Source organism: Astatotilapia calliptera, chromosome 16 (genome assembly GCF_900246225.1).
Source record: "Astatotilapia calliptera chromosome 16, fAstCal1.2, whole genome shotgun sequence".
NCBI classification, from domain to species: domain Eukaryota; kingdom Metazoa; phylum Chordata; class Actinopteri; order Cichliformes; family Cichlidae; genus Astatotilapia; species Astatotilapia calliptera.
Window position 1 is genome coordinate 2,655,799 of NC_039317.1, and position 15,709 is coordinate 2,671,507.

General features: G+C 45.9%; 1 protein-coding gene across 2 annotated transcripts in view; it reads left to right on the plus strand.

Annotated features, from left to right (window-relative positions):
* The window catches only part of raph1a (Ras association (RalGDS/AF-6) and pleckstrin homology domains 1a), a 78,845-nt gene extending 65,451 nt beyond the window's left edge, over window positions 1-13,394 (plus strand). For both annotated transcript variants that reach the window (XM_026143828.1, XM_026143827.1), the window contains 10 exons: window positions 771-845; window positions 938-1,022; window positions 3,847-3,968; window positions 4,433-4,498; window positions 4,646-4,789; window positions 4,866-4,976; window positions 5,087-5,185; window positions 5,830-5,950; window positions 7,438-7,568; window positions 9,616-13,394. In XM_026143828.1, coding sequence (XP_025999613.1) covers window positions 771-845; window positions 938-1,022; window positions 3,847-3,968; window positions 4,433-4,498; window positions 4,646-4,789; window positions 4,866-4,976; window positions 5,087-5,185; window positions 5,830-5,950; window positions 7,438-7,568; window positions 9,616-11,976 — 3,315 coding nt within the window. In that variant the 3' untranslated portion in view covers window positions 11,977-13,394. The remainder of the gene's footprint in view (window positions 1-770; window positions 846-937; window positions 1,023-3,846; window positions 3,969-4,432; window positions 4,499-4,645; window positions 4,790-4,865; window positions 4,977-5,086; window positions 5,186-5,829; window positions 5,951-7,437; window positions 7,569-9,615) is intronic.
* Window positions 13,395-15,709: the final 2,315 nt, after the last annotated feature.

The window sequence follows — 15,709 nt, forward strand, 5'->3', positions numbered from 1 at the left end:
TGCTCCCCAGCAGGTTTACGCTTACGGCTCTGTTGCTATGACAGCAAGTCCCGGATGAGCTTCGGGGAACCGAACGATCCAAGATCACGCGAAATCGTCAACAATCTAATCCAGCTAACCTACTTAGCGAGGTACGAAGAACAGGCCCCTGGTAACGAACTAATCATGTGATTCAGGTGTGTTGACCCAGGGTGAGATCTAAAACCTGCAGGACACCGGCCCTCGAGGCCTGGAGTTGCCCACCCCTGGCGTAGATGATGGTAAACCTGAAGAGTCTAGAAAGTTTGCACTGTTTCGCAGCATACAGAATGACATACACCGTGCTAGGAGATGGGAGAAATATTCATATAGCAACATATTTTATCATTTTCAAAAAAAAGGAACAAGCCTATACTAATGCTAACCAATAAATGAACGAGTACTGTAAATATAAAGTAATCACGTTTGTAACTTTCTGGAGTCATTTCAAGAAAGGCTTCAATAAAACGAGTGTAGCTAAGCGCTGGTTTCAGTGTCCGAGATTTAATTAAAAACAAACAATAAATTGTGAAAACAAGAAGCTGAAAACAACGATACTATTAGCTTATATAAAACATTGTGTTAGCCATTCCTCAACCCATAAAAAGCTAACATTAGCCAGTGCGCTAGCCTAAAAAGAAAACGTTAGTTGCTAGCAACATTAGCCTGACTAAGGTTAGCTTACGAGATGTTAGCAGCTCACATTTAGCCGTGTTACGTACTCTGCTCTCTCCTCCTGGTCCTGCTCACAGCTGGTGATTCGTGTTCATCTGTCAGACGAGAGCTCAAAGACCATGATGGTGGACGAACGGCAAACGGTCAGACAGGTACGGCTCCTGCTGGTGTAGTCATGCAGTTAGTTTAAAAAGCAGTAGAGTATGAGCACAGCGCTAATCTCACAGTTGGTCCCTGTCTTTAGGTTCTGGACAGTTTGCTGGAGAAATCTCACTGTGGCTACAGTGCGGACTGGTCACTGGTGGAAACCATCAGCGAGTTGCAGATGGGTGAGTGCACGTGCACACAGAGGCTCTTCTGTCTGCTCATGACGTCATGTGTACTCCTGTTTCCTGAAAGCAAACACAGGGAGAGAAGTTACTAAAAAATTATATAATATGTTGGGTTTTTTAATGTGCAGCTCTGCTAAAAGTTCGTGTTGAGGGTCCCTGATGTGTACAAACTAATGCAAACCCTTCACACAGCACACACAGAGGTTTCCACCACAAACGCGTTCCAGTTCAGTCCTCCAAAATCCCAAATACACGTCCGTCTGACAAGTGGGCCAGAAATGGGAAGGGAAAGAGGAGCATAAAAATAAACACACACTCAGCAGCATATTAAACATATCAGGTCCCCATAAGGAGAATCCTGTGCTAACGGCTGTCTAAATGACTCGGGTAAAGTTTGTAGCATGCTGCTTGTTGTTTTTGTCTGCTTCCACTTGTCTTTGCACTAGGATGATGTCGGAGTAAATGTGCAGTCATATTCGTTGTGTTCCCACTAGTGCTGTCAGCCTTAATCTGAAATGACGTTAACGCCACAACACGGCGAATCTCCGTTAACGAGCTACCGCAGATCGCCCCGTGCGTGGGGGACGGCGTCAACACGTTAACGAGCTAACTGCGCTAACACACAGTTACGCACATCCACAGTATGTCGGATGTGCCATTGCGTGGCACATCCGACATACTGTTTTACTTTAGTCCATGACGCGCTTACCTTCAGGGTCATTCGTCACATGAAAACCAAAATAGTTCCAAACGCCAGATCTGAATGAGGGTGGGGGAGGTTCAATTTGCCATGTTGCAACGAGAGCTTAACTTCTGTCTCGCTAGCTTGCCCTGCGCTCAGTGAATCTGCGTTCGACTACTCCGCCTAGGCTGCACTGTCGAGCGCAGATCCACTGAGCGCTCAACACAGACAGCATCGTCAGAAGGAAAGTTGATAAAATAAATTACAAATTTTGTATTGTTCAATACATATGCGTACCGAACCCAAAGCACTGTATCGAGCGGTTCAATATCCATACGAGTATCGTTGCACCCCTAATATACATATATACATATATATCTATATATCTCACAGATGGAAAATGCAGTATGAAAGTACAGCTGGTGGCTGCAGTGGACACTTAGATGACCTCATCCCTAAACACCAGCTGTTGTGATCCACAATCAGAGCCTGAGTCATACTTTTTTAAACTGTTCCCATATTTACACATGGACACTACGTGACGTGTCTTCTTTTTGACGTCCCACGCTGCTGCACCTACTTCCAGTCATACAGTCTTTGTCTCCAAAAGTTGGTTCTGTTCATCTGGACGTAGCGTTTTGTGGGAGAAACGTTTCGTCATCATCAGGTGACGTCTTCAGTCTCAGCTGACTGCAGGTTTCAATCTTATAAACAGGACATTTGCACAATGACTGAAACCAGCCCACTGAAGGAACAATGGGCTGGGAGGTCAGTTCCTTAATCTTAATTATGCAAATTCTCACGACCATTGATCAAAACCCGCTGATCAAAGACCATTGATCAATGGCCATGAGTCCCATTCACAGAGAGTTGGGGAATGGCTGCAATCATACAGTCTTTGGGAAAACATGTTGCAGGTGAAATTCTAGGCTCAGGCACTTATTTTGGGACAAAAATATGGAGCGTTAAATCCGTGTTTTGATCAGATATGGCTGATGAGCAGTGGTTGACAGATATTACTGTTCGGTCCCCCGTCACTGTCACATCTGGTTTAGCATCACTGTAGCTCCGTGTTCAATGTGAGCTCTTAGAAACTGAACCTGGTTTTATGGGTCATCAATCAACAAGAGGATTCTTTTTAAAATGCTCTTACCTGTTGTTAGATGAGTGTAACGTGTTCGTGTTCACCGTGTGAAGCAGACTGGGATTTGTGATCTGGTGCTACCAGACTTTAACCAAACGAGTGAAGCTCAGTTCTGCTGTTTAGCTTAGATTTGTAATTGTGTTCAGTGATGTTTCGCCATCAGTGACAGCACAGATATTCAGCTGCAAACACACACACTTCCTTTGGGGGTTGAACTGCGTGTATGTAGCACACACTGTACTACAAGCTTCCACTCAGTTTAACACACACACACACACAGTCTGTTTGTAGGTCCAGTGCAGTGATGCGTGTGATCTAACCTACATCTTCAGGGCTTCTGCTGAATTGCGGTCAGCAGTGTTATGAAAGAGAGCGGGACGTCAAAGTGTGTTTGATCACATCCAGCTGAATCTAAAGCTTCCTTGTTTACACAAATCCACACGTCTCTCAAAGCTCTGCTTACAAACACAATCTGGGGTTAGATTTAAATCCAGCTGTACTAATTAATCAAGTAAGTGATGCTTTCCACGTCTATTTCCACCCACCACCCCCCTCACATTCCCACACCGCCACCAGCACCCTGCTGGGCACCCTTTAGCAATAAATTGACTTCCTGTTTCAGACCTGAAGCTGATGTCGCTGTGCACAGCAGGAATGATCTAATGAGGATTCTTCTGCTGATTGAAGGAAAGCTGACGTGTATCAACAAACACGCCTCTTTAATCACATGTTAGTATTCATAAACTGGTCAAAAAACTCCCATCAAAACATTTTTGGGTTGTTATTGTAGGAAAATTAAAGTCTCCTGTTTTGAGATTTTAAACGTGGACGTACGGAAAGCTGAAACGTGTCAGGGCGGCGGGGACATTTCCAGATCTTTAGCTCGTGTGAAACACTTTGTGCTTATCGTTTGCTTCATGACAAAATCTTTGAAAGTGTTAGTGGTGGACTAGCAATGATTTTAATGCTGCGGTCTGGACTTTGACTGTATGCAGAGCGGATCTTTGAGGATCACGAGAACCTCGTGGAGAACCTGCTGAACTGGACCAGAGACAGCCAGAACCGCCTGATGTTCACTGAGCGCATAGAGAAGTATGCTCTGTTCAAAAACCCCCAGGTGAGACATATGCACATGTAAAGCACCCTGCAATTATGACCCAATGTTCAAAAGTTCAGGAATCGGCTGATAAGAATCAAACGCCGTCGCAGAGACACGCGTGACAAGCCGCCTTGTCACGCGTGTCTCTTCTTGGAAAGCTGGGTGTCAGAGGAGGTGCAGAAGCTTCCAGGCAAATCTTGTAAAAGGTAACAGGTGATGAGCAAGGTGGAGAAGTGGCATGTTGTCCCTCACAGCGCCGCAGGACACCGCTCTCATTCTGGCATGTTGCACCAGCTCGGAGTGCTCCTCCACATGCAGCATAGTGCAGGTCACAGCGGGACTTTTTCCTGAACATTAGGGTTGACCTTAAACCAGAAGTTGGACAATAATGAGCCGATTGCTGCGACTTCTCGACTGAACCTTCTCTTGGACTTCCAGCTCCTCACCTACCCCTTCTTTCTCATGCTCACTGTCTACTGCAGAACTACTTGTTGGGGAGGAAGGAGACATGCGAGATGGCCGAGAGGAACAAGGAGGCTCTGTTAGAGGTCGGTCTCTATTTTTATTCTTTTTTTCCTCATCAGATTCCCTTCTGTTGGGTCCTTACATGAAATGCTAAACATGTAGAATGTTTAGCATTTAGCATGATGGTTTTAATTTCAGGCGAAAATAAAAATGGTGTTTTTGTATATCAGGAGTGTTTCGGGGGCAGCTCAGTGTCCGTCCCTGAGATGGAGGGTGTCTTATGGCTGAAGGAGGATGGCAAAAAGTCCTGGAAGAAGCGCTACTTTCTGCTGAGGGCTTCGGGCATCTACTACGTTCCCAAGGGCAAGGCCAAGGTGTGTAATGGAGGCAGCACTTTGTCATACAGTCAGTGTTTGGGTGCAAAGTTGTGAGATACGTGTGTTTGTGCAGGCATCCAGAGACCTGGCGTGTTTCCTCCAGCTGGATCATGTTAATGTCTACCTTGGTCAGGACTACAAGAGCAAGTACAAGGCTCCCACAGACTACTGCATGGTGCTGAAGGTAGGTGGACATGATCTTCCACTGCCATCTAGTGGTGAAAAACTGTAGTGACGCTTGGATGGGTCTAAAGCTAATAGTATCCAGTGAGTTAATGCAGCGTGTTTTTGTAGCACCCTCAGATCCAGAAGAAGTCACAGTACATCAAATATCTCTGCTGTGACGATGTCAGAACGCTGCAGCAGTGGATCAACAGCATCCGCATCGCTAAGGTAAACGTTTCACAGTCTCCCTGTCGTATCACACGACGGCTCTAATCGGAGATGATTCACTCGTAGTGTATGATGTTGGTGCGGCTCACAGGCTGTGGGACACAGGACCATGCTGGTGCACCATGAAAAACTGGGAAACTATTCTGGATATGATGTATGAAAACAAGTATAAATTGAAGAGTTTGCCCGTGTTTAGGATGCTGTTGTTTATTTAAAAACAAACAACAACAACTCCTGTTTTTATTGTTAAATGATGTGCTCTAATTCTTTTCCATGGTCTAACACCCTGTGCCAGCTAACTTTGCCAAACTTTCAGCGCTCTGATTGCCTGTGTGCTCCTTTTCTCAGCCTAGCTGTTTATAAGAGTGTGTAACCTGAGACTAAAGTCCACAGAGCTGTGACTGTGTGTGTGACAGCCCACAGATGGGATCTAATAAGCACGCCTCATACTGCCTGCTATTACTTTGTCATTTTCACTTATTCACTACTGATTTATGATCGGCGTGCTGTTACTGACACCTCCCCCCCAAGTGTTTATTCCTGCCCACAGCCTGATGCACATGGGGGGAGCACTGTGGGGACGCTGTGTACTTGCTGAAGCTGCCTTTCTTGTGTAAAGTGTCACCTGTGTATGTGTCCATCAGTACGGGAAGCAGCTGTACATCAACTTCCAGGAGGCAATGAGGAGGTCGGAGGCAGCCTATGATTGGTCCTCCCTGTCTTCGTCTTCCATCAAGTCTGGATCCAGCTCCTCCAGCCTTCCAGGTCCGTGTGCCTCCTTTGGTTGAGATCACTGGCTGGTAGGGCGGGGCTATATCATACCGTTCATGGTAATACTGGTGTAATGTTGGGAAACGCTAAGAAAATGAAATATCGTGATAGAATATGGGTAAAACGCACATACACAGTGCCTTTGTTTACATACGCACATGGCGGAGAAAGTGGATCGTTGAATGAAACAGATGAACCTGAACTGGTTTGTAAAAATGCTGCAGCTTCACTGGTGTGGAACTGGTTTAGCTTTCGTCCCTCAGACACACAACAAAGCACTATTTTTGGTAGCGCATGCTAGCGGGCCGTCGTTATTACCGTGTTGTTTGGAAAATACGGCGCACTTAAAATCATCCTTTGATTTTTCTGAAAGTCGACAGAGCCCCTTATAATCCCGTGTGCCTCATGTATGAACTCTGGTTGTGTTTACTGACCTCGAAACCATTTTATGTGCACGGCGCTCGAAAATCTGTCAGATGTTTCAGTATGACTTTGCAAAGCTACGAAGCCGCACCGCTTGATGGATTGTGGGAGCATTACGGCTATCGTAGGCGGAGCCTCGCGGAGTGATACGTGCTGTGCTTCAACATGATATTACCGTATTGTGTGTGTATAACCTCTTTTTAAGTTTTGTGGATGTTATACATGGTTATGCTGAGGATGTGTCGGCCAGTTTCCACTGGAAATGCCTTTTGGTTAAACTGTCAGCGAGGAATTTGCATTTGCACTGTTAAAGTTTATATAACTTTAATGCAAAAAACAGCTGCTTGTTTAAGTGAAAATACACTGATGTTTGTTTGGTTTTTTTGCACTAATAAAGTTGTGGAGTCGTAAAGTATTTTGTCTCGTGTCAATTATACCGTCAGTTATATCGTTATCGCAAATTTTCAAACGTATATCGTGATAAATATTTTTGGTCGTATCGCCCTGCTCTACTGGCTCGTTCATACACAGCAAAATCTCCAGTGTTAAATGAACACTTTTGACAGTGTTATATGTTTAAAAGTAACCTAGTCAGTTTTGCAGATTAACAATGGCTAACACTGAGCAGTGCTGATTTTCTAACACTGGAATATTTCTAACATTTTGAGTTATTTTCCAGTGTTAGAAAATCAGCACTGCTCAGTGTTAGCCATTGTTAATCTTCAAAACTGACTAGGTTACTTTTAAACATATAACACTGTCAAAAGTGTTAATTTAACACTCAACAGTGTTGTATTTAACACTCAGAGGTGTGGACCCATATAGACACTCTCTAGTGTTAATTTAACACTGGAGATTTTGCTGTGCAGTGTGTTGTTATGTATTACATGTGAATGTATATCTCACCTACAGATAAACACATTAGGGCTGAAGGAGCACTCAGAGCCTGATAAACATTGCTGTGGAAAGATCCCTGCAGCTGGATTCTTTCAAACATGAGCTAAAAGACACACTAAAAGCACTGTCATCAGTTTCTCAATGTTTTGTTAACCCTCCAGAATCCCAGTCCAACCACTCGAGCCAGTCAGACAGCGGTGTATCAGAGATGACATCATCGGGCCACACCCGCTCCCAGAGTGTCGTCAGCTCCATTTTCTCTGATGCTTGGAGGAGAGGAACACAAGGAGAGGTGCGGTCATGCTCACAGTGTGTTCCTCCATCATCTGTTTGCTTGTGTTCTGCCTTTGCCCATGTTTCCCCTCTGCTTTCCTACCAGCGATCAAAGATGAAGGGACGTATGCCAGTTCCACTTTGTGCAGGAGGAGGAGGGAGTGGAGGTTAGACAGGAAGTGATGTAACCGGCATGTTAACAGCTTGGCTGCAATCTTTAAAGCACTGGTTTTATTTGAAGTGACACTTGAGCTGCAGTTGTATAAAAATGGACAATCATGACATTGAACAGTTGAGTAGATGTGACAGATGTGACAGATGTTTTCCTCGACTTTAGGCCTACGATGCTTCCTCCAGCATTTCTGTGCATTAGTTTGAAGGCCTTGAAAAGCTGTTAGTGAATCACAGTCTGTGGTAAATCATACGTTCATTAAAACCCAAACTGTACGAGTCTTAAAAAAGCTACAGTAAAAACAAGCAAATGTAGATGTTGCAGATGTGTAGTTAGGATTCAGGACTTTTCGTTGGTCGTCAGAAAGCAAGTAGCTGCGAACACAAAGCTAATCATTCAGAGTGTTTGCAAGTCAAAGATGTTCTTTTTGCTGCTGCGCTGCAGCCAGTGTCATTATATCATGTAATGTAACACAGGCTTGTTGCCATTACTGTACGTGGAGTGGTCACGCTCACGGGCACGATGACCCCAGTCAGGTTAGAGTCAGGACCATCCCGCCAGCTTGTCTCTATGGTAACACGTATATGTTGGTTTCCACCTGTTTTAAACGGCTGCAGCTGACCTGTTGGATTTTCTTCCTAACCTCGTGGTGTGAATGCCCCCTGCAAACATTTAATGAATGACACTGTTTAACTAAAGCTAACCAGACATGTTTGAGCCCGGCTCACGGTGAACATCGTTGAGTTTGATGCCAGATCAGAGGCCAAACAAAGAGTTTGTAAAGAAAGCTGGAACGAACGTGGAACAGCAGCTCAACCACAAACTGCCTAAGACGCGTGTCAGAGGAACCTGACACCTGCCCAGAATATGAAACGTGTTAATAACATTGAACTCTAACGCTAATAATAATGTTGAAATATGCATTGTTTTTCTGTTTTGATGAACAAGTCCTAACTGACTTGGACATGCAGTGATTCAGCAGTGTATTGATTTAATGAGAAGGTTTCCACTGTTCACTGCTAGTATGCTGACAGCCTGCTGCTGGCCTTACGTGCCCCTCTGCGCTAAAACGTTAACATTATAGTAACTTCAGAATCAGAGAAACTTTATGAATCCCAGATGGAAATGGAGCAGCAAATATACAACAAACAACAAGAACTCGTATTATATTAGTTTAGGAACAAAGTTACAATAGATAAATATTGAGATAAATAGATAAATATATAGAGATATAGGAATATATACATATGAATATAAAAGGACAACTTGTAACATTTTATACGAGATAAAATCAGTTTGGGGGATTTAACAATAAACTATGTTGATACAACTGCAACAAATCAAAAAACTGACTGAAACGCAACAAACAAACAAGGCATGTTTTCAGTTTTATTGATATAGTGTCAAATCACAACAACGAGGTGCTTTATATATAAGACGCTCCAATAATACAGAGACAATCCCAACAAGCAGACAAACCCCTGTGAGCCAGCATTGGGCGACAGTGGCAAGAAAAACTCTTTTTAAAGGAAGAAACCTTTAGCAGGGAGGAAGACAGGAAACAGAGCACTGTGGAGGATGTTAATGATAATTAATGATTAAATACAAACTGGTGTATAAACACATATTTAATAATATTTCTTTGCAAGCTCCTTTGATTAATAACAAACACATTCAGTACCTTTGTATGTAAGGCATGTTAAGACCTCACACGACTGGATTGTAATGACTCTTCAGTGAATGTTTGTGTGTGTTCTCTGCACTCGTTTGATGTTTCGCCTTCTTGTGGATTTTTTCATTTTTAGAGCTTGTGGTCATTTTTTCTTTGTTCCCTCCTTTCTCACCACGTCTTTATCCTGCATCCCACTCCCCGCTCTGATCTCTGTCTCTGCAGATGATGAAGATCGACCCGATCAGTAGACCCATCCCTGTGCAGATACCCAGCCTCTCCCCCCAGCCGCTCCCTCTCTCTCAGACTCCACCATCCCGGACCAGCTTCACTGACAACCTCGTCCCATCTGAGGAGTCCTCCCCGTCACCGCCGTCGCCTCCCGCACTGCCCCCTGTAGCGAGCGTGGCCCATCAGCCGGCTCCTCCCGCCTCATACGTGAAGTACAGCACGCTGGCTCGCCTGCAGAGCCAGAACCAATCCAGAACACAGCAGGCGGGTGCCCCCCCACCCTCGCTTTCCAACTACAACACCCTTCCAGCTGCCTACAGCACCTCCCCTCAGCTACCACCATCTCCTCCCCCTCCTCCTCCACCCACGGCACCAGCGCCGGGCTCAGCCATGGCAGCATTGAAATTTGGCCCTCCAAGCCCATCCGCTCTTCCACCACCACCCCCACTGGAGGAGGAGCTGGCACAGGAGCCCTCCTATCTCCCACCCCCTCCTCCCCCCGAGAGCCCGGATGCCAATGGGTTGCCACCCCCACCACCTCCAGAGCCCATCCCTAGCTCATGCACTCAACTCTCCAACACGGGCCTCCAACAGTTCCTGGCACAGAAGTTTCCCAACATGGTGTATGACTTCAGCCCAGCAGTGCCTGATGATAACTCTCCCCCACCTCCTCCTCCACCTTCCACTGAGCTGTCTCCTCCAACCTCCCTGCAAGGTCTCCGACCTCTGTCACCTAACGCACCACCTCCTGCACCTCCCAAAACCTTCACTGGAGGATTTCCCCCTCTCACTGCTCCCAAACCCTCAGGCCCCTCTTCCCTTCCCATCGCACTCTCACCTGTGTCTCCAACGCAGCCACAAGTTGGACACGGATCATTTAAAAAGCAGCAGAGCTTCTCCACAGGACACTCCCCAAATCAGCCACCTCCCACTCTGCCAAAGCAGCACAGCCTTTCCTCCAAAAATCTTGCCATCTCTCCCTCTTCCACCTCCTCTGCTGTCTCCATTGCAGCTGCTACCTCCTCTTTGGTCAAACAAATTGTCAATCAGTTCCCAGGAAACCCTGCCCCTAACTCCAACATGGAGGGATCCAAGATCGCTGCCCCTCTGTCTCCTCCAGCAGTTAAGGCCAAACCAAAGTGGCAACCTGGCAGTGTCGTGGCTCCACAATCCCCAGAGTTCCCGCCACCTCCTACCGACAGCTCCCTGGGAGAGTTCCCTCCTCCTCCCTCTTCTTCTTCGTCCTCCAAGACAAGTTCGCCCATAAAGAGGTCGCCTTCCTCCTCGTCCACGGGATCCTCCAAACGGGGCCCTCCACCTGCACCTCAGAGAGCCTCCTCTATCCGCTCCAGTTCATCAGGAGAGACCCAGGAGGAGAGGCCCAAGACGGTTGAGAGCCTGGTTAGCAAATTTGGCCAAGCTCCTCAGATGGGCACCTCGTCGAGCTCCTCGTCAGCGACAGGGTCACCTTCTAAAGACTCTTCCTCACTTCCTGCTCCGCTACCCAAACCAGGGAAACTGAATCTGGCGAACCTGCCGCTGGCACTCCAGGGACTGCAGACCGGGCAGCACCACCAGCCGGCTGACTTCCAGTGTCCTCTGCCCCCACCTCCTCCTTCCCAGCCTCCTCACCTCGATTCATCCCCAGACTACTTCCCACCTCCCCCCAGTGACTCTGAGCTCTTTCCTCCTCCTCCTCCTCCCCACCCATCAGATTTTCACCAACCCCCAAAAGTGGCAGTGGTAAACCCCCAGCCCCAGATGCAGTCACACCAACATCCGGCAACCTCCTCCTTATCCTCGTCATCATGGAAACAAGGGTCACTGAAAAAGGGGGCGGTCCTTCCTCCAACACTGAACCGGCGAATGAGCAACACGGCCCAGTACGATAATACAACATCAATGCCCCTCTCACCACCACCTCTATCTCAGACCCCACCCCCATCACTGTCTTCTTATTCCTCCTCACCTGTTCCCCCCACCTCCCCCAAATCAGTCGCTCCAGGCTCCCTGGCACTAAAGTCTCACTTCCTGGAAGACCTAAACCGAACCCTTAAGAGGAAGTCTGTGTCTCGCCACGGCTCGCTTACCTCCTCCCACCTCATATCCTCCTCCAAGATGGAGCTTGTGGGCACCATGGACGACATGGCACTCCTCCCCCCTCCTCCACCTGAGCTCCTGCAGCAACAGCAGCAGCAGGGAGTCCGAGGACACTCTCAGACTTTATCTCGCCACCACGCACACTCCCACTCCGCCAAACACGCCAACATCTCAGGCTATGCAACGCTGCGGCGAGGCCCGCCTCCTGCTCCGCCGAAACGGGACCAAAGCACCAAACTGACCAGTGAGTGGTAAGGGAAGGAGGACGCTGTGGGTGGAGCTTAAAGAACTGAACTCAACAATTTGGTGTAATTGTTCCTGAAGAGAAAATAATTAATGTCTCTCTCCTTATCCGTCTCGCTCCATCCTAAACCATCCACCCTCGGACTCTGAGGAAGTAGCAAGTGTCCTACTCTTAATCTCAGACCCTGATTGTTAATATTAACCTCATTACTCTTATCATTAACAATACATGTTTAATCCAATAAGTATGAAATATGTATATATCTGTATACAAGCGAAGCAGAAAAGTCACCTATCGAGCTTTTTTCACAACGTCTGTGCAGCTTAATTGAAACGCAACAAGAGACAAAGACTTTAACGGCAGCAGAGACCTTTTGCTGCAAAACAACAGGTACTGCATGGAGCAGTGGCAGTGATGTTACTGATCAAGGAAGGGAGGGGATCATTGAAGGACGGCACAGTGTGTAAATGTGTATTGTGAACTGAGGGGGGGAGGCAGGCGGGGAGCCCTTAGAAGGAGGTTTGCCATTTATTTCCAACTGTTTTTGTGTGTTTTTATATAAGATTATTTAATACTGGAAAGATATTGTTGTTATAGTTATTTTAAGATTTTAAGACGTGTCCGGAGTGAATGAGTTTGACTGGGGATGGGTCTGCCTTCTTCTAAAGATCTGGGCTGCCAAAACTATTATACAGCCAGTTCCTCTGGGTTTATATTTGGGTCATTTCTAAATAAGTCTCTTTTGTTCCACTCTTAACAAACCGCCAAGTAACTAGCAAACTGTTTAGGGTTAGGTTGCATTTTAGCCACATGTTAAACAAGCCGAGTTTGAGAAACGAAAAGATGCTACTTTTGAAATCAAGTCCCTCCATAGAAAGGAGCAGATGTGAGGTTCATGTTACGCAGGTTCACCAGTTCACCAGTGCTGACTCCCAGGGCGTAAAACCAATCGGTTGAATATCTGCTGATTGAAAACATGTTGTATGTCAGGTAGACATTCAACCAGGGATGCTGGGCACAGATTATAAACAAATTAGGACTGAGATTACATCACACGAGTATATTTGCGCCAGTTGTTTTCTCGTCTTCCCTCTGTAGAGGCCATCGGGATAGACCTGGACTTCTTTTCTCTCAGCTGTCTGTACTTAAGTGTTATGATGAGTCAGGTTCTCTGAGCTCAGCTTTAGTGCTCCAATATCAAAGACGTCCTTTTAATGACAGACACAATCACCACATTGTTGTTGGTGGGCCTCCCTCAATGTTGTAGAGGTCTTCCTGTTAAAAGGAAGTCATCCCCCCCCGCTGTCACCACTGTCCTCACAGAATATCGTCACACTGTAACGTCTTTGCCCGCACAAGTACAAGGCACTCAGCCACTCGTTTTGGTCCTATTGAATAAAAAGTTCATTCATTAAGTTCATTATGTAAATCCTTGTCATGCTGTGTTTATCAGGTATACTTGTAACTGACAAGTCCTTAGCCGAAGAGCGTTTCACAGTCAGACCTGCCTCTCTTTCATCAAATGTGCTCATGCAGCCAGCTTCAATGGAAATGGGTTAAATGGAAATTATAATGTAGACCAGAGGTCCCCAACCTTTTTTGCTCCACGGACCGGTTTATGCCCGACAATATTTTCGTGGACTGGCCTTTAAGGTGTCGCGGATAAATACAACAAAATAAAACTAGTACCGGTACCGAAAAAAGAAGATTTATTCATAACACACGTGAAAAGACCCAGGAAAACAGAGTTAACGATAAAAACGATAACAAAATGACGCTGAAAACCGATAAAAACCCTGAAAACTATACATTTCACACCTGAGCCTCAACTCTCGCGGCCCGGTACCAAACAACTCACGGACCGGTACCGGTCCGAGGCCCAGGGGTTGGGGACCGCTGATGTAGACTGATGCAGCAATCTCACAGTAAGAAAACCACCCCGCGTGTGACTAATGTTTGAAGTCCTAGCACCAGCTGATGCTAGCCTTCCATGTGTAAGCTGTGTCAGTGTCAGTAATTAGTTTTTTCTGGGTCATGGCTGAGTGAAATTTACATGCTACTTTCCCACTGTGCAAGCTGGGGTCAGGGTGGGGGCGAGATGCAGACAAAGTACATAGAAAAAATCCAAACATGAAATAACCTGGTAAAATATGACAAAGATGCTGCCCAAGCCTAACAGTCCACCAATGAAAGAAGACTGTACGAGTGTGTGTTGTTTTAACTCTTCAGTCACTTTGTTAGTTAGCGAAAGTGTGCGACCACTAAAGTAATCAAACACTAAAGGATATGCTGGGAACAAGTGCCTGAAAAGCAACATGCTAACTGTTAAAAGCATTGTGTTTACATCACGCCCTGACCACCCTAAAGCCTGGACTCGTATGATCTGTGACATACTCACTAGCATCTTTGTGTGACGATGTAGCCAAAAAACACTCATCTCGAGCTTTTATGGGGCAACAACCTGATAGGATGACCGAGAGTAGCACAGCTCTCTGTTGGCCTTAATGTTCCATTGCTGGAACGTGCTTTTGAAAATAACAACAGCTTCTATTAGGACAGGTTCAGGTGCAATTAACTCATAGAACCATGAAATGCACAATTTCACTTTTCTATTTACTTTTGCGCCCCCTGGTGGTGTTTTTTTAAAGAGTAGACGGGGCTTCAGTCAACTGCAAGTCTTTTGAGCCCTGTTTAAACAGTAACACTGTTCACACTGAGCCCTGATGTTAACCTTTGGAGTTGAAATATCTATCAGATTAAGGTGACAGCTCTGTGAACTGTTCACCTACAAGATTCACTGGTTGCAGGATCCCACCCACATGTACAAACATTTGGGGTTAACGTTTGGTTAAAATAATATTTTGGGGGCTGTGGGAAATGATTGCGGATATTTTTCAGCACTGCCTGACACGAGGAAAGAGCACCCTGTTAAAAAAATACACTTCTCTGGTGCTAAGAGTGTGGATACAACCCATGACACTAGTCAGCTATCGCAGTTAGCCTTTGTAAGTCAGTAGATAAAGTCACACATGAATGACTCTGTTTTTAGCAACATGTCTTCTGGTAGTAGTCAGAGGGTACATGTGGTTAGAGTAGCAGCAGGACGTTTCAGGTCAGTCAAGTCGTTCGTCTCATCCTTCCACTCTTATAGTTACTGAAACTTGCTCTGTCATTTTTGATAAAGTTTTTAAATCCATTTTCTGATCTTTCTTTTCTATTTCATGTGCCGCTTAACCTCACTCTGTCTCTACCTTCCAGTTTTTAATCCTGAATGAAATGATGAAAATCCTCTGCATGACATGTCACCACCACTGCACCAGCACAGATGCCAAAAATATGATATTCCTGCCCCAGTTTGGCAATCATCTCAGCTTTCAGTTGTTTTCCCCTCCGGTTTGTAATTATGGTGAGAAAATGGTTTAAGTTTGTTTTAACATTTCAACCACCTGTTTTGTGATATTGTTGGGGAGGTTGGAGGGATTCACCTGAGAGAAATACTTCTATAACCCACTGCCCTGCAGGAAAGTACTCACTCGGTGTGTTTCAGCGACACTCGAGATACAGTTTGACGCTGATTGATGTCTTGAAAATGTCTTGCTCAAGGACACCCAGCAGAGCTGTTTGGTGTCACGACTGCTGTTGCATTTAAAATAAAGGAGAAATGATTCAAACGTGTGCACATCTGAACGTTTGTACACAGGTCTGTAAGCCGTGTTAGTGTGTGGATCCATGTTTCTGGCAAGC